The sequence below is a fragment of the Octodon degus genome, unplaced genomic scaffold (assembly GCF_000260255.1).
Source record: "Octodon degus isolate 3935 unplaced genomic scaffold, OctDeg1.0 scaffold00149, whole genome shotgun sequence".
NCBI lineage: Eukaryota > Metazoa > Chordata > Mammalia > Rodentia > Octodontidae > Octodon > Octodon degus.
In genome coordinates this window covers 848,169-868,605 of record NW_004524725.1, presented here as the reverse complement: position 1 = coordinate 868,605, position 20,437 = coordinate 848,169, and the positions used below count along the sequence as shown (strand labels likewise).

Below are 20,437 nucleotides of genomic sequence, written 5' to 3'. Positions count from 1 at the left end.
TGAGGCAAGCCAGCCTGAATTCCATCTCTAGACCCTGTTTGGGCATATGGAGACTGTAGTCCCTTCCAAATTAAGAACACATATTTAAAAGATGGAATTTATAGAAACTGTACACATTAGCAGCTGTAAAAAATGACAGCCAGCCCTACGAGTCTGAAAATGATGGCTGTTCAAAGTATTAACTTTGTATCACAGTTAAAAAAAAAGAAGAAAAATTTAAAAAAAAAGTATTCTTTTATTTCAGACTGTCTTGCTATACAGCTCAGGTCTCGAATTCCCAATGATTCTTCAGCCTTGGCCTCCTGAGTGCTGGAAGTACAGGCTTATGCCACCAGCCCAGGTTCCAGAGTAAAAAAAAAAAAAAAAAAAAAAAAAAAAAAAGAAAGAAATTATTTAACTAATTTATTTTTATCTATTTAGTACAAGGTGTACAGTATCTCACTACACAGATCGGACTCTAGTGATCCTACTGTTTTCAGCCTCCCAAGTGCTGGGATTACAGGTGCGCACCACCAAGGCATGCAAGGGATTGAACCCCAGTCACTGCACCTAAGCAAGCGCTTTAGTCCGCTGAGTTATCTGGCTGGTCCGCAAAGTAAAATAATTTAAAAGGATTCAGTTCATTTAGATGAAGAATGGAGGAAGATGCTCAAGACTGTTTTTGGGTGGGGGTACAGTTCTTTGACATGAATTCAGAATCTTTACTACATCTGCAATGTTCTTTAAGACAAGGCTTTATTAAAGTCACTTAAAGTTGCACAAGGTAAGCTCAAACTTTTGCTCCTCCTGCCTCAGCCTACCTGAGGGCTGAAATTACAGGTGTGTGCCACCAAGGCCAATTTAAGACACTTTAAAAAGTACTGTCATTTAAAATTTTTAGAGTTTAAAAATAAATCTTAGTCATCGATTATACATATGTGTAGAATTCCTCTCACACAATTTAAAGATTTCTTTTTGAGATCTCCTGCCTAACATAAATTGCTAGCATATAGTAAATCATCAATGTTTAAAAACAATAATTTTAGAAAGAATGTGAGAATGTGAGTTGATTTTAAAAAGAGCAATAAATAAAATGGGGTAAAATTTAAAAGGGAATTCAAACCCTGAAACTTCCTACAACCTGAGATTTTCACTAAGTACTTTTAGAAATCTAGGAATTGTACTTACGGAAGTGAGTTATGGTGCACACCTGCAAACCCAGCACTCCTAAGAGCTGGAGGCAGGAGGATCAGTAGTTCAAAACTACTTCAGACAATTTATCAAGGCTCTGTCTCAAAAAACCCCAAAAAACAAAAAACAAAAAAACCCCAAAACAAACCAAGAATGGCTGCACATGAGCTCAGTGTGAAGACCTTGCCTTAATTCCCAACAATGCAAAATGAAAGAGGTTAGGTAGTTCAAGGTCATATAGGTTGGTAATAAAGCTGACATCTGAAGCAAGATCTGACTCAAAAGCCATGCTTTTTATTTAGTACTGCTGGTAACTGAACCTAGGTCTTTACATGTTAGGCAGGTGCTCTACCACTGAGCTATAACCCCAGCTTTAAAAAAAAAATTTTACTTTGAGACCTTGTTCTTGAACATATAATCCTCCTACTTCAGCCTGCTAACTAGGTGGGGCATATAACAGGCATATGCCATTGTGCCTGGCTTACAACGGATAAATTGAAAAAACCATCACATTTCAATAGGTATTTTTTTCTATCAATGGGTACACTACACAAAAAAAAATGTAAGTTTGCCTAGATACAGTCTAGGTAACCTACCCAGACCTTCTCAAATTTTAAAAAGGCTGAAGACACAGCTCAGTAGTAGGTTGCTTATGCACAAAGCACTAGGTTCAACTCTCAGTACACAAAACTAAATAAAATACACCAATTAATAAATTTTTAAAAAGTCCGGAGATACAGCTCAGTATTAGATTGCTTATGCATAAGGCACTACGTTCAATTCTCAGTATACAAAACTAAACAAAATACACTAATTAATAGAATGGGGACATGGCACATCAGCACAAGGGTCTGATTGGCAAGTGCAAGGTCCCAAGTTTGCTTCCCAGTACCAAAACCAGCAACCAACAGAAAAACTTGATGAGACTATAACAGGCACTTTTTTTTGCAGAACTGGGGATTGATCTCAGGTCCTTACGTTTGCCAGGGAAGCGCTTATTCTACTGAGCTATCTCCCCAGCCCTATAACAGGCACTTTGATAGATGGCAGTGTAAATCAATAAAAGCTTTTTATGAGCACAACTGCCAAACTCTACAAAAAATTTTAAAAGACATACACTAACCCAGCAATACCAGTATTGTTGTACGTAACAAGAGCACAAAAAGTATTCTTCAGAGCTGTTACCAGACTAGAATTTCTAGCAATAGCTTTGAAATAATGGTGGCATAAAATTATCCCCTTCACCACGATAGCTCCCATTACTGAGGACTTAACGTGTACTAACCACTGGTCTGAGTCTTCAAAATCATTTACCTATTTTAATGATCACAATCACTTTCTGGAAGTGCTAAGACTATTACCTTACCATTTTAAAGGTAAAGATGGTTAGCCTATTAACACAGGATTTTATGGGTATAATTACAATGAACAACTATATATACAAAAGCCTCTCATATAGTCCAACAGATTAATACAACACAAAAGTTCCATTTGTAAGTCTAACTGCAGGATGTTTTACTCATTTTACTTTTTTTGAGACACGGTCTTTGTAGTTCAGGCAATCCTTGAGTGCACTAAGTAGCCCAGGCTGCCACCACCACGACTGACAAGGTTTTATTTTTGTAATTCATTTATGCATTGGACATTATTTTATATGGGGGAATGTATTAAAATGTCATGACTCCTGGTCAAGAATGCTTACTTAGGATTGAGGTCTTGCTTACTAGCTCAGCATCTGCCTGACTAATCAAATTTCCAGTATTAAAAAAAAAAAAGAAGGGGCTGGTGAGATGGCTCAGTGGTCTAAAGCACCTACTTAGAACAAGCTCAGCAAAGCACAGGGACCGCGGTTCGATCCCCCAGCACCACATGCCAGCCAGCCCGCCCCCTGGTGGGCTGAGCTGGCCACACACACACACATAAATAAAATAAGTAAATTAAAAAAAAAAAAAAAAAAAGAAGAAAAAACCAAAAACTTAATTATAACTTGATGATTTCAGGATGTACTGCACATAAAGGAAAGCTTAAGTTTTGCTGAGGTAGCTGAATGTGGAGTTCCTCTTTCTAAAGTGAGTATGATCAATACAGTCCATGTATAATTTGCTAAATCTTTTATGAACTTAAGAGAATGCTAGTTCTTTTGCTGTGAAATATCAGTATCCTATCATTTAAAAATTCTTCATCACTTCTATCAAATATTTCTTTAACTCATTGTCAAGGATTCAGGACAAAAACTCAATCTGAAGCTACACAATTTTTCATGGTCAAAGCAATGGTAAAGGAAAGACCATAGAAACAGACATGGTTAAACATTTGTTAAAGTCAAGTCATTTTATTATTAAATAAAATTGAATGAAGTTCAAATTTACCTAAAAACATGATTAAGAAATGTTACATTGCACATGCTACTGCCATTAAGCAAAAATGTAAGAGCTCGACTCAAAGTATTTCCAAGAAACCAACTGCTTATGTTGCTTGGCCTACTCTAAGTCCTACTGAGCTCTCTAGGCAGAAAATAGGGGTGGGGGTGGGAGTGGCAACTGAGTAAACAAAAATTCAAAAGGTTTTAGCAATATCCATCTCAAAAGAGGTAGAATGAGTCATGGTATAGTCACACAAAAAACTTTCTTTTAGAAACATAAATTTTCATTGAAAAATAACCTCTTCTGTCCTCCCATCTCACCAGAGGATAGAAAAATACTAAATGTGCAACCTTGCCAGCCCTGTGGAAATTAGGAAAAAGCAGAAGAATGGTAATAATCCCCATGTAATTAACTGCAGTAACAGAAGTTGGCCATAACGTAGACGAAAAAAATACCAAAGATGGTTGTGAATTTTCAACACAAAGGCCCTAAACTGGCTTCACATATCCAAAGCCCACTCTGGGGGTGAGGATAATGAAGTTGTCCCTGAAAGGATATAATCATTAAGGTCAGGAAAACAATGGAACAGGTTTTTGCAAAAACAGAGACTCCTATAGTAGTCCATCTTGGGTTTTAAGGTAAAGGCATATATACATACAAAGTCACAGTCTGCTAGCAAGGCTGCAATGTAGCCCAATTCTACACTACTTTTTCTTTTCTTCTTTTGGGACAAAGTCTCGTGGTAGAAGCTGTCCTTGAACTCAAGATCCTCTTGCCTTAGCCTTCTGAGTGCTGGGATTACAGGCTTGTGTCACAGCAGCCAGCCCATATTACTTCTCATAAGCAATTCCCCGACACAGCAAAAACAAAACAAAAACCACCACCACCACCACCAAAAAACCCAAAACAAAAACAGTAAAATTGGGCCGGGGAAGATAGCTCAGTAGCCTAAGTACCTGTCTGGCAAGCTTACCTTCCTGAGTTTGATTCCTGGTACCAAAACAAAAACCAAAAACTTCACAAAAGGTAGAATTCATCAACAGATCATTAAAATGTGCTACAAATGCATTATGGACTATTATTTAGACATAATAAAGAATGGAATACTAACATTTGCAGCAACATGGGTGGAACTGGAGGACATTATGTTAAATGAAATAAGTCAGGCATAGGTACTGCATATTCTCATATGTGGAAACTAAAAAGCTGATTCATAGAATAGAACAGCTGCCAGGGCCAAGTGAAATCAGATGTAGTAATGGAGCATGCCTGGTTAATAAGTGTAAGAGTGTAAGTAGACAGGCAGAATAACTTCTCATATTCTATAGCACAGCCAATATACTTTTCCTTTCCACAATACTGTACATGAGACCTAGGCACTTGTCCATGCTAGGCAAGTGTTCTACCACTGAATTACACTTGGAGGCCTTTAAAAAAATTTTTTTTTTTTTTTTTTGCGGAATTGGTGATTGAACTCAGGCCCTTGCGCTTGCCAGGGAAGTGCTTATTCCACTGAGCTATCTCCCCAGCCCGAGGCCTTTTTATCTTAAGACAAGGTAAGGTCTCCTTATGTTTCCCAGGCTAGACTTGGATTTGCAATCTTCCTGTCTCAGCCTGCTGAGTAGCTTGATTACAAGTATACACTACCATGCCTGGCAAGTGTTTCTGTACTGCTAAACTCAAACTTTTTTTCTTTTTATATAAACTATTTAAAAATGTTATGTAATACAACAATGTTGTGTAGTTAAGAGAAAATTGTAAATGCCAATAATAAATTAAGGATCTACTAAAAGTGAGTAACATTTTGTCTTTCATATAGTTCTCCATTAGAAGACTGTAAACAACCCCAATGTTCACCACATGGACACTATGAATGGTATGCATACACTAAGGCAATATCACATAATTGATACAGAGAATGAAGTAAACTGAACTGCTTTTTATTTATTTTTTATGTATTTTAGTAGAGGATCTTCAGGGTCTCACTACATAGACTGGACTCATGGTGATCCTATTTTCAGCCCCCCAAGAGCTGGGATTACAGGTGTGTGCCACCACACCCAGTCTCAAGTGCAGTGTCTCAGTGTGCCCTGGGGGTGGGGCCAGCACTGCACTCCAAGGATTGAAGCCTGGTCCCTGTGTCTGCTTAAGTAGGCACTTTAACCTGCTGAGCTATCTGGCTGGCCCTTGAACTGCCTTTTTTTCTGCGGAACTGGGGATTGAACTCTGGCCCTTGTACTTGCCAGGCAAGTGCTTATTTTACTAAGCTATCTCCCTCGCCCCCCCTTGAATTGCCTTTTTTTTAAATTTTTAAAATTTTTTTTTTAAAATTTATTTATGTGTGTGGCCAGCTCAGCCCACCAGGGGGCGGGGCTGGCTGGCATGTGGTGCTGGGGGATTGAACCGCGATCCCTGTGCTTTGCTAAGCTTTTTCTAGGTAGGTGCTCTAGACCACTGAGCCATCTTACCAGCCCTTGAATTGCCTTTTTAAAAAAAATTTTATTTATTTATTTATGTGTGTGTGGGGGGCCCAGCTCAGCCCACCAGGGGGCAGGGCTGGCTGGCATGTGGTGCTGGGGGATTGAACCGTGGTCCCTGTACTTTGCCAAGCTTGTTCCAAGTAGGTGCTTTAGACCACTGAGCCATCTCACCAGCCCCCTTGAATTGCCTTTTAAAAGAGCTCCAAGATACATTTTGTTAAGAAAGACACATGTAGTAAAGAACACAATCTGAATTTTTTTCCCCACAATCTGAACATTAAAAAAGAAAAAAAAATTAAGGTAACATTGGCTATAGAACTCTCACTGATCTAACACTGGTACAATGAATTCCTGTATGAATTTTAAGTTTTAAGGAACTAAAAATGTTCAAATCACATGGGAAATTAAGAGAAACAAAATGAAGAAAGGAAAAAAAACATATGTGAATATATTTTTTTCCTCTAGAAATCATAGCAGCATTAATTTTAAAAACATCAACAGAACACTGCCTAAGGGATAAACAACTTTTTAAGATACAGTTCATTTGTAAAGCAATTAATTATTGCTATATATATATATATATTTTTTTTTTTTTTGAGACAGAAACTCACTTTTGGCCAGGGTCATTTTATCTCTCTGGCAGGCCTGTGTCTTACCATACCTACATGCTCTAAAGTATTAAAAAATACAGTAAACATTCAGAGGAACAAAAAACATAAAAAAAAAAAAAATCATGTATAATTTTTCTTGTTTTTTCTTCCAGTACTGAAGATAAGACAAAGGGGCTTAGATGGGGTGTGGGGACGTATGCCTGTTATCCCAGCACTAGGGACAATGAAAACAGGAGGATCAAGTATGAGCTGCAATGAGACCCTGTACCAAATACATAAAAACCAACCAACCAAACAACAACAAAAAAGGGGACTGGCCAGGCTAAACAATTATTCTACTACTGCACTACGTGAGCCCAAGTGTAATTTTTTCATTTATTAATGCTGAGAAAAATTTAAAATTCTAAAAAAATGGGGGCTGGGGATATATAGCTCAGGGGCTCAAGTACCAACTTGGCAAGTACAAGATCCTGATTTCAATTACCAGTACCAAAATAAATTAAGAAAGAAAAAACAACAAGCCAGGTATGGCGCTGCAGGCCTATAATCCCAGCACTCGGAAGGCTGAGCTACTCCTGTGAGATCCTTGTGAGTTCAAGGCAGCCTCGGCTACAAAGTGAGCTCAAGGCCAACATAAACTACATAGTGAGACATTGTCTCAAAAAGAAACCAAAAAAACCCACCCCAAAACAATAAAACTAATCTCACCTATATTTAATGAAAACAAAACTAAAACTAATAATTAAATGTAAACTTAGAAGATAAAAAAATAATTGCAGAAATATTTCTTGAATGTTTGTTTTCAAACCATGCAGTTACATACTACTTACCCAGCTTGGAAAGTCAGACCAAGTTGGAACTCGCTGACAGAGGTCTCGGAGAATTCGAATGATAATCACACATGACTGTAGCCCATTAGCTCTGGCCTTAAGTGCAACACAAAAAGCAACTAAATTAATCTTAGAAATATTGAAAATATCCCTTGATGAAAAAAAAAGTTAAAATACCACCGTTCAATGGAAGCTCAGATAAAAACAAAAAAGATTGAAAATTGAATTCAATGAGCTGCCATTTACAGCAGTATTTTATGCCACGGTTAGTATTTAAAAGCTGGTATATAGGTCAAAGTAAACAGATTATACAAGAATAATATTTCTCGATCCCCTGTGAACCTTGACCTGTGTTCATTTAAAACAGTAAACTTAAAAAAAATCTGCCTACATTAGAGATAAAAGAAAAGGTAAAGAGCTAAAAAGTTTGTCTAGGGACTGAAAGGCTAAGGAAATCTGCTTGGTTTCCGTTCTGTGCCTTTGCATGACTGCAAAGTCACTAAACCAAACAGCTGCTTCCTCACCTTTCACTCCCTACACTTAATAACTTAGAGAAAGGGAGAAAAATCTTACAACTATACACAAAGCCTTTAAACACATATTCTATTATTTAAAGCAAAGTTAATCTGCAGCCTTATGGAACATAATATATATACACAAATGTGGTTCCTTAACAAGTCAACTTTAAATATAGTCACTGAAAATAAAAAATAAAAAACCCGGAACTACAGAACACCCCCAAAACCTAAGTTTATTGTCAAATGAATAATATCTGCAATATGCAGATCTTTATAACCAGTTTTCTATGTCAACATATTTTCCGAGATTTAATTTAAAATAGTATTGCTTGGGCACCTTTTGAAATGTTTAAACACAGTTAAACATATTGAACTGAACTACTCTCTCATAAGGCTACAAGAAAAAAGTAAAATGATGTTCCGAACCTGGAACCACTTAGCGTGGCGTAGAGCAGCCAGAGCGTCAAGGCATTTTTGCCTGTCCAAGACGTCCGGTGGGTCTTTCACCATACCCGAGGTTACATCTAAAATGGATTGAATTGGCAAAATGCAGTAAGGAATGGGTGTTTGACCAGGTGAGCAAGACACTTCCTTAAAGTAGCATCAGTGTCACACGAGCCATTTGAGAGTTTAGAGCACTTTTAATGTACTCAAGAAGTTATTTTCAGTAAATTTACATAATCCAATGTGCAGGAGAAAAATTAAGTTAAAACTTTAATTTAATTCAGTAATATAATAATAATAATAATGTTTTGTTTTGCAAATATAAACCCTACCCACCCAAATGAAATCAAAAGGAAAGATTACTGGACACAGTGCACTGGCACAAAGAAAAGACAGGAGGGAACACAAAAATCCACCATAATAAATGAGTATGTACAATAAGCTACTGAGCTTGTTCAGTATTCTAAGTGATCAGAAGTTATTCTGAAGCTAATGTAACAAAGAACTGATGATAAATATGAAACAATCAATACAATAATAATCAGGAAAAGAATGAAGAATCAAATACAAGCGATTTCTGTTAAAAGCTTTTTCTTCCCTATGAGAATTTTAACTATAACAGAGTGTGAAACACACTCTACAACGCAAAGATTTTGTAAAAAATATTCCAAAGGGGGGAAAAAAATTCCCAAGAACAACTCTACGGTAACAACAGGTAGAGCAGAAAAGAGAAGTAACTAGCATGGTTAAAGTATAGAAAGGATGCAAGAAGGTAAATGCTTTGATGATAAGTAATATGTAGGGTCTTTTAAATTGGTTAAAACCTAAAAAAGCAGTCAGGCTCAGGTTGCTGTGATTCAATCCCCAGAACTCAAACCAGCCAAACCTACCCTGAAGGCATTCGGAGAAAGGAGAAAAAAAAAAATCCTAAATTGGTTAAAACCTAAATGAGGGGCTGGGGTGATAGCTCAGTAGAATAAACACTTGCCTGGCAAGCGCAAGGGCCTGAGTTCAATCCCCAGTTCTGCAAAAAAAGAAAAACAAAAACAAAAGAAAAAAAAAAAAAAAAAAAAAAAAAAAAAAAAAAAAAAAAAAAAAAAAAAAAAAAAAAAAAAAAAAAAAAAACCCCCCCAAAAAAAACCCAAAAAAAAACCACCCCAAAACAAAAAACACCTAAATGAGAGCTGGGGAGATAGCTCAGTAGATTAAGCGCCTACCTGGCAAGCGCAGAGTCCTGAGTTAAATCTCCAGTATTGCCAAAAAAAATCCCATGCTAAATGAGCTAGAAGAACTTGTAAAAAAAATATGGACTTGAACTAGGTCAGAAGTTAACTTTACAATAATAAAAATCATTCACAAAAGTAGTCAAAGAGCTGACTACATTTTTATCTAAATATATGTGTAAAATGTGCATAAAATAATAAATTCGCTAACTGATAAGCAAACAGTAATTATTTCCACTTAGTTCACGCACAGCTTTCAGTGGTTTTTACAGTATGTAAAGTAACCTACTGTGTAACAATCCTCTGGCTAAAGAGCACCAAAATCATAAGGTACTTAGGATGTCAAAATAATTCACTGATTAGCTCAAAGGAAAAAAAAAACCTTTTGGGGTGCATTTTATTCACTGGATTAGTTGTTTATTGTTTCCTTTCCCCACCTCATTTGCAAATTAAGAAGAAGAAGAAGAAGAAAGAGGAGGAAGAAGAAAAAGGTATGATGATTTTAAGAGCATAGTTGCACATCTGGGCAAACTACATTTTAAAAAGTCTTTTTTTTAATTACTATTTATTTATGTCTGTTTTAAAATTAATAAAAATTACATCCCTTTTTCTCTCTCTTTTTTTGGAGACAGGGTCTTGTTATATAGTTCAGGTTGGCCTTAAACTTGCAGCGATCTACCTGTTGAGTCTCCTAAACGCTTTGATTGGACTGATGAGCTAGCTCAGCAGACTAAGCACCTGCTTAGGCAAGCGCAGGGACTGGGGTTCAATCCCTGGCATCATATGCTGTGCTGGCCCTACCCCTGGGTGCACTGAGCCGGCCACCAAGTCTGGGCGTGATGGCGCACACCAGTAATCCCAGTGCTGGGAAGGCTGAAAACAGGAGGATCATTATGAGTCCGAGCTGCAAAGTGAGACCTTGCATCAAATAAATTAAAAAAAAAAAAAACAGCTGCAGGGCCTGGGGAGATAGTTCAGTAGAATAAGTGCTTGCCTGCAAGAGCAAGGTCCTGAGTTCAATCCCTGGTAGCGCAAAAAACAAAACAAAACAAAACAAAAAACCCAGCTGGAATTATGGGTATGTGCCATCAAGTGGCTACGTACTTTTTCCTTAGCTCTTACTCTTCAAATAATTTCATAAATGAGAGGTTTTCTAGAAGACCTGGGAGTAGCAATTATGTCATCAAAATCTCTGGTACTTTGAGGATAGATAATAAAAAGGGGCAAGGTGCTAAGAAGAATTAAGACACAACAAGTAGTAATTCCAAAACCTGAGGCCAATTACTGACCTCAAATAACTTGGATATGAGGAAAAATATTTTGGGATAAGGACAAGTACATGGGAAAGCATGGTTTAAAAAAAAGCAAAGCATTCCCACTTCGCAAAGCTTGCAAAACATAACTAAAGGACCTCTTTCCATGTCTCTAATTTGCTAAAGCTAGAATGCAAATGAGTATGGTTTCCTTCTTAAAGGTCTTAAACATCTACTGCTATTTCATAATTTTATAATTTCCTCCAATATGTAAGAACTTTTCTTTTTCTATATAAACATTCATAACTTTAGAAAATTTGATCAGTGATACAAATTTAAAGATGTCAAGGTACCTACTACAAGTTAAAAACAAATTACGAGCTATAAGTAGGAAATTTTTATTAAATTTAGTGTGGATTTTTGCACCCATTTTTGTATTTCAAGTTGGATTAACCCCTTAGATATATTGTACTAAAATTATACTTATTACCTAGCAGCCAGTTAAAAAAACAAAATTCAATTTATAAGAATGAAATGTAAATTCTTATCCTACATATGTACTTCATTAATTTTAAGGGGTTAATCACCAATTAGAAGACATGCTGTGTCCACACTATTTTATGATTAAAAGTTAATGGGAATGTTAATTTAAATTAACATGGTTATGTAAAATATATAATCTACTCAACCATTTAAAAACTAGTGTGAACACTGCTTATTTCTAGAAGAAACAAAGACAAACAGCCACACAAAGGACAATAAATGCCAGACTCTGCATCCAAAATCCCTCCTGGATCAAATGGCAGATGTGACACTGAGCTTTTGAAAACCTTGGTCAAAAATCCTTCCGATGTCTTGGCAGCAACCCCTGACAGGAATCAATTCCCTCTGCTAGAAGGCTTTGGACCGGCCTGATACAGCTACAGGTGGAAAAAAACACATACAATACTTGATTTGCTGCAGAGAAAATACTCTGTAGCAAGGGTTAGAGCATTTTGAACATTTCACCATTGAAGTCAATTAAATGTTCACTAAATGTATAACTGTCAAACACAATACCATAAAACAGATCCATCTGTCATGTGTTTAACAGTTATTTGGACAATTTAATCATTTTATTAAGTCAATTTTTGTATTCAACAGGACCATTATACATTAAAGAGGCTACCATACTACATGCAAGTCATGAGTCTCATGATTTAACAATGTTTCTTCCGGCAAAGCCTTCCTTAACTCCTGTACTAACTCCCCAAAGCAAGCTATAGGCTTTAAATGATTTTAAGACACAGAGCACTGACTGGGAGCTGCAGTGAGAGAGAGTACATACCGTTATTCTGCAGCAAGAAAGAAGCAATCTTCATAATGAAGCTTAAAGATGGTTTGCTGCAGTTACCTACAGCAAGGAATGCTCACTATCCTGCTTCTATGCTTTTGCACATTCAACTTTTCCAGCTCAGTGTCTTGAAGCAAAAATCTTTCAATTTTGGACTGACCATTCCCTTATGATCACATTTATATTTATGAAACTCAAAACAATACTTCTAACTCAAGTCTGGGTCAGACAAAAATATAATTTTGTTTCCTTTAGAAGGGATAGATTATCAAATAATTTACCACAAATGTAACACTATTAACTTCACACTAATATAAAATTGTGCTATGCTACAATAGTTAAGTCTAGATATAATTAGACAAATTGTACTCTGAAATAAAGACATGGTTATACAATATAACTGCATAGTAAATATAGCAACATTTCTAATGCATTTTAGCAGATTTTAAAATTTCGAATCATAATGGTCATATCCTACATATGACCCTCATCAGACTAACTCAGGAAATGTTTTTTCCAACAACATCCATGGCCAGATCCTGAGTAGAAATCTATGTTTACATAAAATATTCTTTGCACAAACTCATTTAGCTTTAAGATGCAAAGCTTAAGATAGAACACAAAAATCCTAATATGGCACATATACAAAAAGTATATAAAATTAGACATGTCTCCCATGATATTTTGGGCAAAATATTCTTTTCTTGGGTTGAGAAAAGCCCAGTGTCTTAAAAAAAATTGCTTTGCTATAAGAAAACAAATTTAAAGGAATAAGTAACAAGAGTCTTTTTTTTGCGGAACCGGGGATTGAACTCAGGCCCTTGCGCTTGCCAGGGAACCACTTATTCCACTGAGCCATCTCCCCGGCCCAAGTCTTTTCTCTTGAACATGTATCACAAAGAAGTATTAGTGTAGACTATAATTGCATATTCAATAAAATGTATAAACAACATGAAAGGAAACAAAGTAAATTTTATCTGACCCATAAAACAACAGAATCAACATACTGCAGACTGGTCATGCTTTTTGGCTTAAAAGCTCTTGAAGCTTTGAAAATATTACAGAACAGTCCCTAAAGCAACATTGCTGGCACCAGCAGGATTTCATATTCTACAATTGCAAATTAAGTTTAAAAATCCTGAGCTGTCTACAATTTACTAACTATATCTACATGTTTATTTTTCAGTATCTCTATTATGAGATTCAGGCCAATGCCCAAATCTGTATACATAAGGATGCTCTGTATGTATGACAGTGCTCCAAGCCAAAGAGCAACCTCAGAGAACTGGAAATATTTACCTTAGGAAAAGCCAAATTCACAATTACAAACCTAACAAACATCTTTAAATAGTTAAGTGTCAAGAACTTTAAGCCAATTGTTTGTGCAACACTCATTTTTTTTTTTTTTTTTTTAAAGAGAAGGCAAGAACAAGAACTTCTTGGAAGTTAAAGTTGTGGCCCCTTAGTTGCTAGCAAACATTTTTCATGTATCAACTATGCCGGTAAAAATAAATTTGAAGGTTTTTTCCTCCCAGAAATCTGAGGTTAGCATTAAAAAAAAACCACACACACATCATATTGAGTGTTTTATTTAAATAAAAAAAAAAATCACTAGGAAGAACATTCACTTTGTACAAAATGATCTTAAACTGGTTGCTAAATAAGTAAATAAAATCTATCAAATTCATATGTAATGCCAGCATGTTGCCTTCTAGGGCTTAGTGCCATCTTAAAGAGTAGGTAAATGGAAAAAAAATAGCTAATAGAAGAGTAGAATGTTTAATGGCTTTCCAACCTCCTTCCCTCATGTTCTCTTCTCGAATAATTGGAGATGTCAGGGTGATAGTGACTTGCATTTTAGGTTCCACACATGAATTCAAAATTATTGCCGCATCAGATAAAGCACACTTTATGTCATACTTCTCAGGACTTATAACCTATGTAATGAAGATATAAGAGTTAGTTGGATTTGCTGTATTAAAAGACACAAATAGTTTATTATTGGCTTAATTTTCACGACCTTAAATCATGTTACAAGGACTGGATCATATATTACCTTTGCTCAGAAAGCCTGCCAGATATGCCAGTATCATTAATCTCTTGTACTTCATTTTCAGAATTTTTTTTGTTGAGCTTATACTATTATTTATATCCTATGACATCTCTCTTAAATGAACTCTTGCATAAAAGAAATAGTGCTACATTTATCTCTTGTATTTATAGAATGTGAAAAAGAAAGCAAATATCCAGGAACCACAATGTAATCATTCCCTTTGTACACTCTGTGAATTGAAAAGATCTACATCTTATCAATAGTGAGAAAGTTCTAGTCAATAACTAGAAGAAGGGAAAATTAATGCAATTTGACAGACATATAACAATTATTTAGTGATTTGAAGGCGGGCAAATTAATCACAGCTATCCTCCTGCTTCAGCCTGAGTGTTAGGATTAGAAGCAGGAGCCATTATGCGTAGCCACAAATTTTATTTCACTTAATTATACAATAAAACAGGTAGACCTGGGAAGAGTAACCTGCTTGCAGCTTAACTACTGAATGGCTTAGTTAGAACAGTTATTTTATGCTCTGTAGTTTACCAGACACCATTATTAGGATCAAGATGGTTCTTGCTAATTCCATGAGTTTTCTAAGGCCTTCAAATCTTTTATTTTCTTCAATGATCTAGCATCATCAACATAGCTAAGAAGTGGACATAAAATTCTGAATCTGTGGGTTCCTAATATTTAAAAAACAACTCATCCACAGTATGAAACTTCATAATCTGGAATAAAATTAATATAACCACGATAAGTGCTTACCTTTCAGAGGGTGTTAATAGCATCTGCTTTGTTATCTATTGTTCTACTATGGTCAAGCACTGGTCTACAGAATCCATATTACCTCAGTCCAACCCCTGAATTTATAATGCATAGTTTTAAAATAATAATTATACTTAAAGTTATTCAAGGAATCATTATTTTTGACCTGTCAGTCTGACAATGTAAACTCTTCTTGTTTTTACAAAAAAGAGAATGCTCTATTAAGTATACACTGCCAAGATATCCTGGATGAAAACAAGAAAAAATATTTCCTAGGGGCCGGGAAGATAGCTCAGTAGAATTAAGTGCTTGCCTGGCAAGCGCCAAGGGTCTAGCTTCAATCCCCAGTTCCACAAAAAAAAAAAAAAAAAAAAGTATATTTCCTGATATTACAAACATTAGAAAACAAACTACAATACTCATTTCTTATCATCCATTTCACTTTCCAAAGTTATACTTACCTGTGGCCAACTACAATTTGAAAATATTAAGAAAAAAATTCCAGAAATAAAACATGAAATTATGAGTTATCCTGCCTCATCTGGCCTCATGAAATATTGTTTACCTAACGTATCCCACCTATGTATTTTACTTGCCCATGGGCTACTGAATGGCAGTCTTAGTTATCAAATTGATTGTTAGGGTGATGATTGTACTCCAGCAATTCTTATTTTACTTAATAATGGCCCCAAAGTGTGAGACTAATGTTGGCAATTCAGATGTGACAAAGGGAAGTTTAAGACCACTGTGGACAACATACATTTGACATTTGTCTCAAAAAAAGGGAAGCAAACAAAAGAAAAAAAAAAATCACATCAAGGTTCGGGTTGTTGCTAAGATCTATACTGAGTTATTGCTATTAATCTTACTGCAACCAACTAATAAATTAAACTTTATCATACACATGTACAAGGAAAATATACAGAATAAATCGCTAAGGGGGACAATAGCAATTTATTTAAAGAAAGAACTCTTCATTAAAAACATTTTCAGTGGAGTAAGCAACAGATTCATGAATTTAAAAAAATAAGCTTACTATTCATGTCTTTTTTAAAAAAAGAAAAAAAAGCACTTTCTGCTCTTAAAAAAAAATCACCTTATGATTCAAAAATCTTAGAAAAATAACAGGAAAAGGATTGGTATATGCTACAATCTCACATTTTTAAATAAATTAGCAAGATGGCTTCATGTCAAATATAGCACTATAAAACCTAAAAAGATAGGGGGCTGGGGAGATAGCTCAGTTGAGTAAGTGCTTGCCTGGCAAGCTCAAGGGCTTGAGTTCAATCCCTGGCTCCGCAAAAAAAAAAAAAAACAACCAAAAACCAAGAAACCCTAAAAAGGGGGCCGGGGAGATGGCTCAGTGGAATAAGTGCTTCCCTGGCAAGCGTAAGGGCCTGAGTTCAATCCCCGGTTCCACAAAAAAAAAAAAAAAAAAAAAAAAAAACAAAAAAAACAACAACAACAAAAAAAACCAACCAAACAAAAACAAAACAAAACAAAAAAAACAAACCCTAAAAAGACAAGGTAGAAAACAGTTTCATCAGTTTATAAAATTAAAGAAAAAATTCAATTTGGAAAGCCAGGCCAAATTTCAAAGGCTGGTTGTGGTTTAAACCAAAAGTACAGTTAGTTCTGCCAACCACTTTTAAACCAGACAAAGGATAACTTTAACATTTCCATAATACTTACAGCAAGCTGTTTGGGTAGATTTTCAGCAATTCGGCTTAATAATGTCTTTGAAGGTTTCTCTGAGCACAGCAAAACAAGGTTGACATTTCTATCTCCTCGGAGAAGTAATCCTTTTGCCAATACTCCCACTCGCAACACTCCTTTCAAAGCTCTGTAGCAAAATCAACTTACATTATAATAACATTTTTTTCTCAACAAGAGTCATGATATTCTCTAAACACACATTAGTAAATGACTTTTATATGACTAAAATGATCACCTACAGCAGAAAAAAACAGCATTTTTAACTATAGCTCATTGGAATAAGCAATATAGATTAAAAATAAATAAGAGTCAAGTTCTCACATGGACAATTGCAAAGTTTCCATTTTTGTATGTCAGAGTGATACTTAGTATTAATACAAAAGCATTCCCAAAGGATGAACTAAGTATGGGTTATAGGTAAAACATATCTACTCAAAATGCTGAAGCCTGGGCAACCTTTTCTAAAAACAAAACAAACATAAAAAGGACTGGGGATGTAGGTTACTAGAGTTCCCCATGCTTAATGCCCAGCATTGACAGGAAAAACATCCAAGTGATAAGGGGAAAAGAAAAGTTGCAGAGCACACTGCAAAGCTGACATAAAAGACTCTGCTATAAGCTTTGTCTTAGATCATGTTTTACATCCAGTACTGTCAGAAAATAGGTATTAAAACAAACATTGGGACTGGGGAGAATCTCCAGTTCCACCAAAAAAACCAAACAAACCAAAAACCAAGATTGAATGGGAGACAGATACAACAAATAATTAAAAATTTAAAACAGCAACTGAATTCAACTGGAAAACTGTAAAGGCTGCTTTGAAACAGATACCATATATATACTTACATAAATTTAAAACTGGACTAAAATTAAAGCTGAAACTGCATGTCAGTGAAATTATATTTCATTTTAGCAAAAAGCACTTGAATATTTCACGTATTAACAAAGTATAGTTAAGACAGACACTAGCCTTCATAATTCTCTTATTTCAAATGTAAAAGTCCACATAAGGAAAACAAAAAATACACATGGTAAACAACTTGGAAAACACACCTGTCTTTACCTCCCTCTTTCTTATCATCTCCCTCTTTGCTCTTACTCTTCTCATGTTCAGACAAACTATCTGAAACAAGTTTTAAAGCACGTTCAGTGATAGAAACAATTTTCTGAACTGCCTGTAACTCCTCTTCCGTGGGATAAATGGTTGCATGTTTTGTCATTACATAACGGTCATCAGATGAGTCAGGGCGACGTAAAGGCTAGAAAGAAAAGATTTATTTTAAGATGCTTTCTGAGCAGAAGTAAACTATATATATGTATGTATAAGTTTGAATAAGTTAAGCAAAATGTCAATTTAAAACTATCTTGTTTATTAATTTCAGTAAAATAAAAACAAACCATGGAAAGATAACATCAAGAGTATATCTATATATGTATATACACATTTCGTCTCAAAATAAGTAAAATTATAACACACATATAAGACTATGAAATGCTGTCCTGCCCCCCCCCACACCCCCCTCCAGGGCTGGTAATCAAACCTAAGCACTATACAAGCTAAGCAAGGGGTCTATCAGTGAGTTATAACCTTAGCCTTGAAATGATCTCTAGTAAACCTTGAAAGCCAGTGACTATTGCTTTGCATGCTGTACCATGCCTATAATCCTAAGCTCTCTGAGGCTAAGACAGGAGGACAGCAGATTCAAGACCAGCAGTGCCAACTTAGCCTGTTTCTTTTTTTTTTTTTTTAATTTATTTATTTATTTATTTTAACATTTATTTAGTGTGTGTGTGTGTGTGTGTGTGTGGCCAGCTCAGCCCACCAGGGGGCGGGGCTGGCTGGCATGTGGTGCTGGGGGATTGAACCACGGTCCCTATGCTTTGTCAAGCTTGTTCCAAGTAGGTGCTTTAGACCACTGAGCCATCTCTCCAGCCCCTAGCCTCTGTTTCAAAATAAAAAAGGCTGGGCATGTATTCAGTGGGAAGGCCCTTGGGTTCAATCTCTAGTACTGCTGAGAAAGAGAGAGAGAGGGACAGAGAGACAGAGAGACGGGGAGGGAGGGGAGGAGAGGAAGAGGGAGAGAGAAAGTTTATGTTTCAAACAAAACAGGTTCTATTATTGTTAAGAGAAAGGTAAAAAACATTCATATGTACAATTTTTGTTTTTTTATGTATCAGTTAAAAAGTAAGTAAAAAAAAAATTAAAGGAGTTGGTTGAAAAACTGGCTGTCCCTTCTTGTCTGAGAAACAAATACAAAAAAAGCCTCATGTAAAATAATAAAAAAAAGACATTTTCCCTAATCTTGCAAATACTGAAAATAAAACTTCATCAAGTCTCTGTGCATTAAAGGCACTAGAATTGAGAGCCTTTGGTGAAGTGGGAAAAATTCTGAATCAGATGAAAAATTTCCATCAAGATGAGGCTATTTAAGTCTACAAAGTAGCTCCCCACCAACTATCTTCTAACAACATAAATGAAGTGGCCACTCACTGCAGGACCCTGTGGCTGAGGAGGCATGCCTGGTCGGACTCCCAGAAGACCTAATGGACCTGGAGGACCATGAGGATAGCCTCCATCTGGCATTCGGCGGCGATCATCCCAATGATGCTGTTCTTCCTCCATTCTTCTCCAGTACATGTCTTCTTCATAACGCCTAAAACACAAGGAATAATATTATGGGACTTTCAATAAAAAGAAAAGCCAAGAACTTCTGTCAATAATGACATAAGAAGCAATCATTAAAAACTGCAAATCAGCCTAGGTAGCTTTTTCTTGTTCCCTACTTTATTCAATTTCTTTTACCTTTTTATGTGTGTGTGTGGCCAGCTCAACCCACCAGAGGGCAGGGCTGGCTGGCATGTGGTGCTGGGGATTGAACCGCGGTTCCTATGCTTTGCTAAGCTTGTTCTAAGTAGTTGCTTTAGACCACTGAGCCATCTTACCAGCCCCATCTTTTACCTTCTTACATTGAGAAGTAAAGGAAGAGAAAAAGACTGAAATTGAACAAAGGAAAAATAAAATTTTACAGCTTAGTGGTACATCTGTAATCCCAGCACTCAGGAGACTGAGGCAGGAGGGTTGGTTACAGTAAGACTAGCCTGAACTGCATAGTGAAACCCAGTCTCAAAAGACAAAAACCAAAAACCGAACCAAACCAAACTGAAACTTTACAGCTTAAAGACAAAGTATAAAGAACAGACATTGCAAATCCCAGCTTTACTTTTATCCTGGCACTTTTTAAGTACTTTTAAAGGTAGTTTGCAAATACAAATTCTACATTTAAAAGGACCAATCAATGCTATTTGAAAGACCTAATGTGCATGTATGACATTTAGGTATTTTCTTCACATCCTTAAAGAAACTGACTTCCATTTTGTCCTTTAGAGAGAACCTCTTAAAATATATTCAAGCTATACATTTATGATACATGTAGAAGAGATATTTCTCTAGTCAGAAAAATTGATGCAGAACACTGACAAATAGTAATTTACGCTCAATTAGATAGTCTCTTTGGGACATACCAAGAATAACTGAGACTATGTAAAGTACGAAGCAAATGTCCTGGCTAGAAACAATAGCACTAACTCAACTCCTAATATCTATTGCCATTAAAAAATACACAAATTGGGGCTGGAGAGATGGCTCAGTGGTCTAAAGCACCTACTTAGAACAAGCTT

The 20,437-nt window shown here is 35.9% G+C and overlaps 1 protein-coding gene across 1 annotated transcript in view; it reads right to left on the bottom strand.

Annotated features, from left to right (window-relative positions):
• Zfr (zinc finger RNA binding protein) overlaps positions 1-20,437 on the bottom strand; it is a 76,276-nt gene that overhangs the window by 10,741 nt on the left and 45,098 nt on the right. Inside the window, exons 11-16 of the mRNA XM_012517172.2 lie at positions 19,251-19,413; positions 17,813-18,018; positions 16,736-16,886; positions 14,021-14,162; positions 8,399-8,496; positions 7,455-7,550 (exon numbers count right to left, since the gene is read on the bottom strand). Coding sequence (XP_012372626.1) covers positions 7,455-7,550; positions 8,399-8,496; positions 14,021-14,162; positions 16,736-16,886; positions 17,813-18,018; positions 19,251-19,413 — 856 coding nt within the window. The remainder of the gene's footprint in view (positions 1-7,454; positions 7,551-8,398; positions 8,497-14,020; positions 14,163-16,735; positions 16,887-17,812; positions 18,019-19,250; positions 19,414-20,437) is intronic.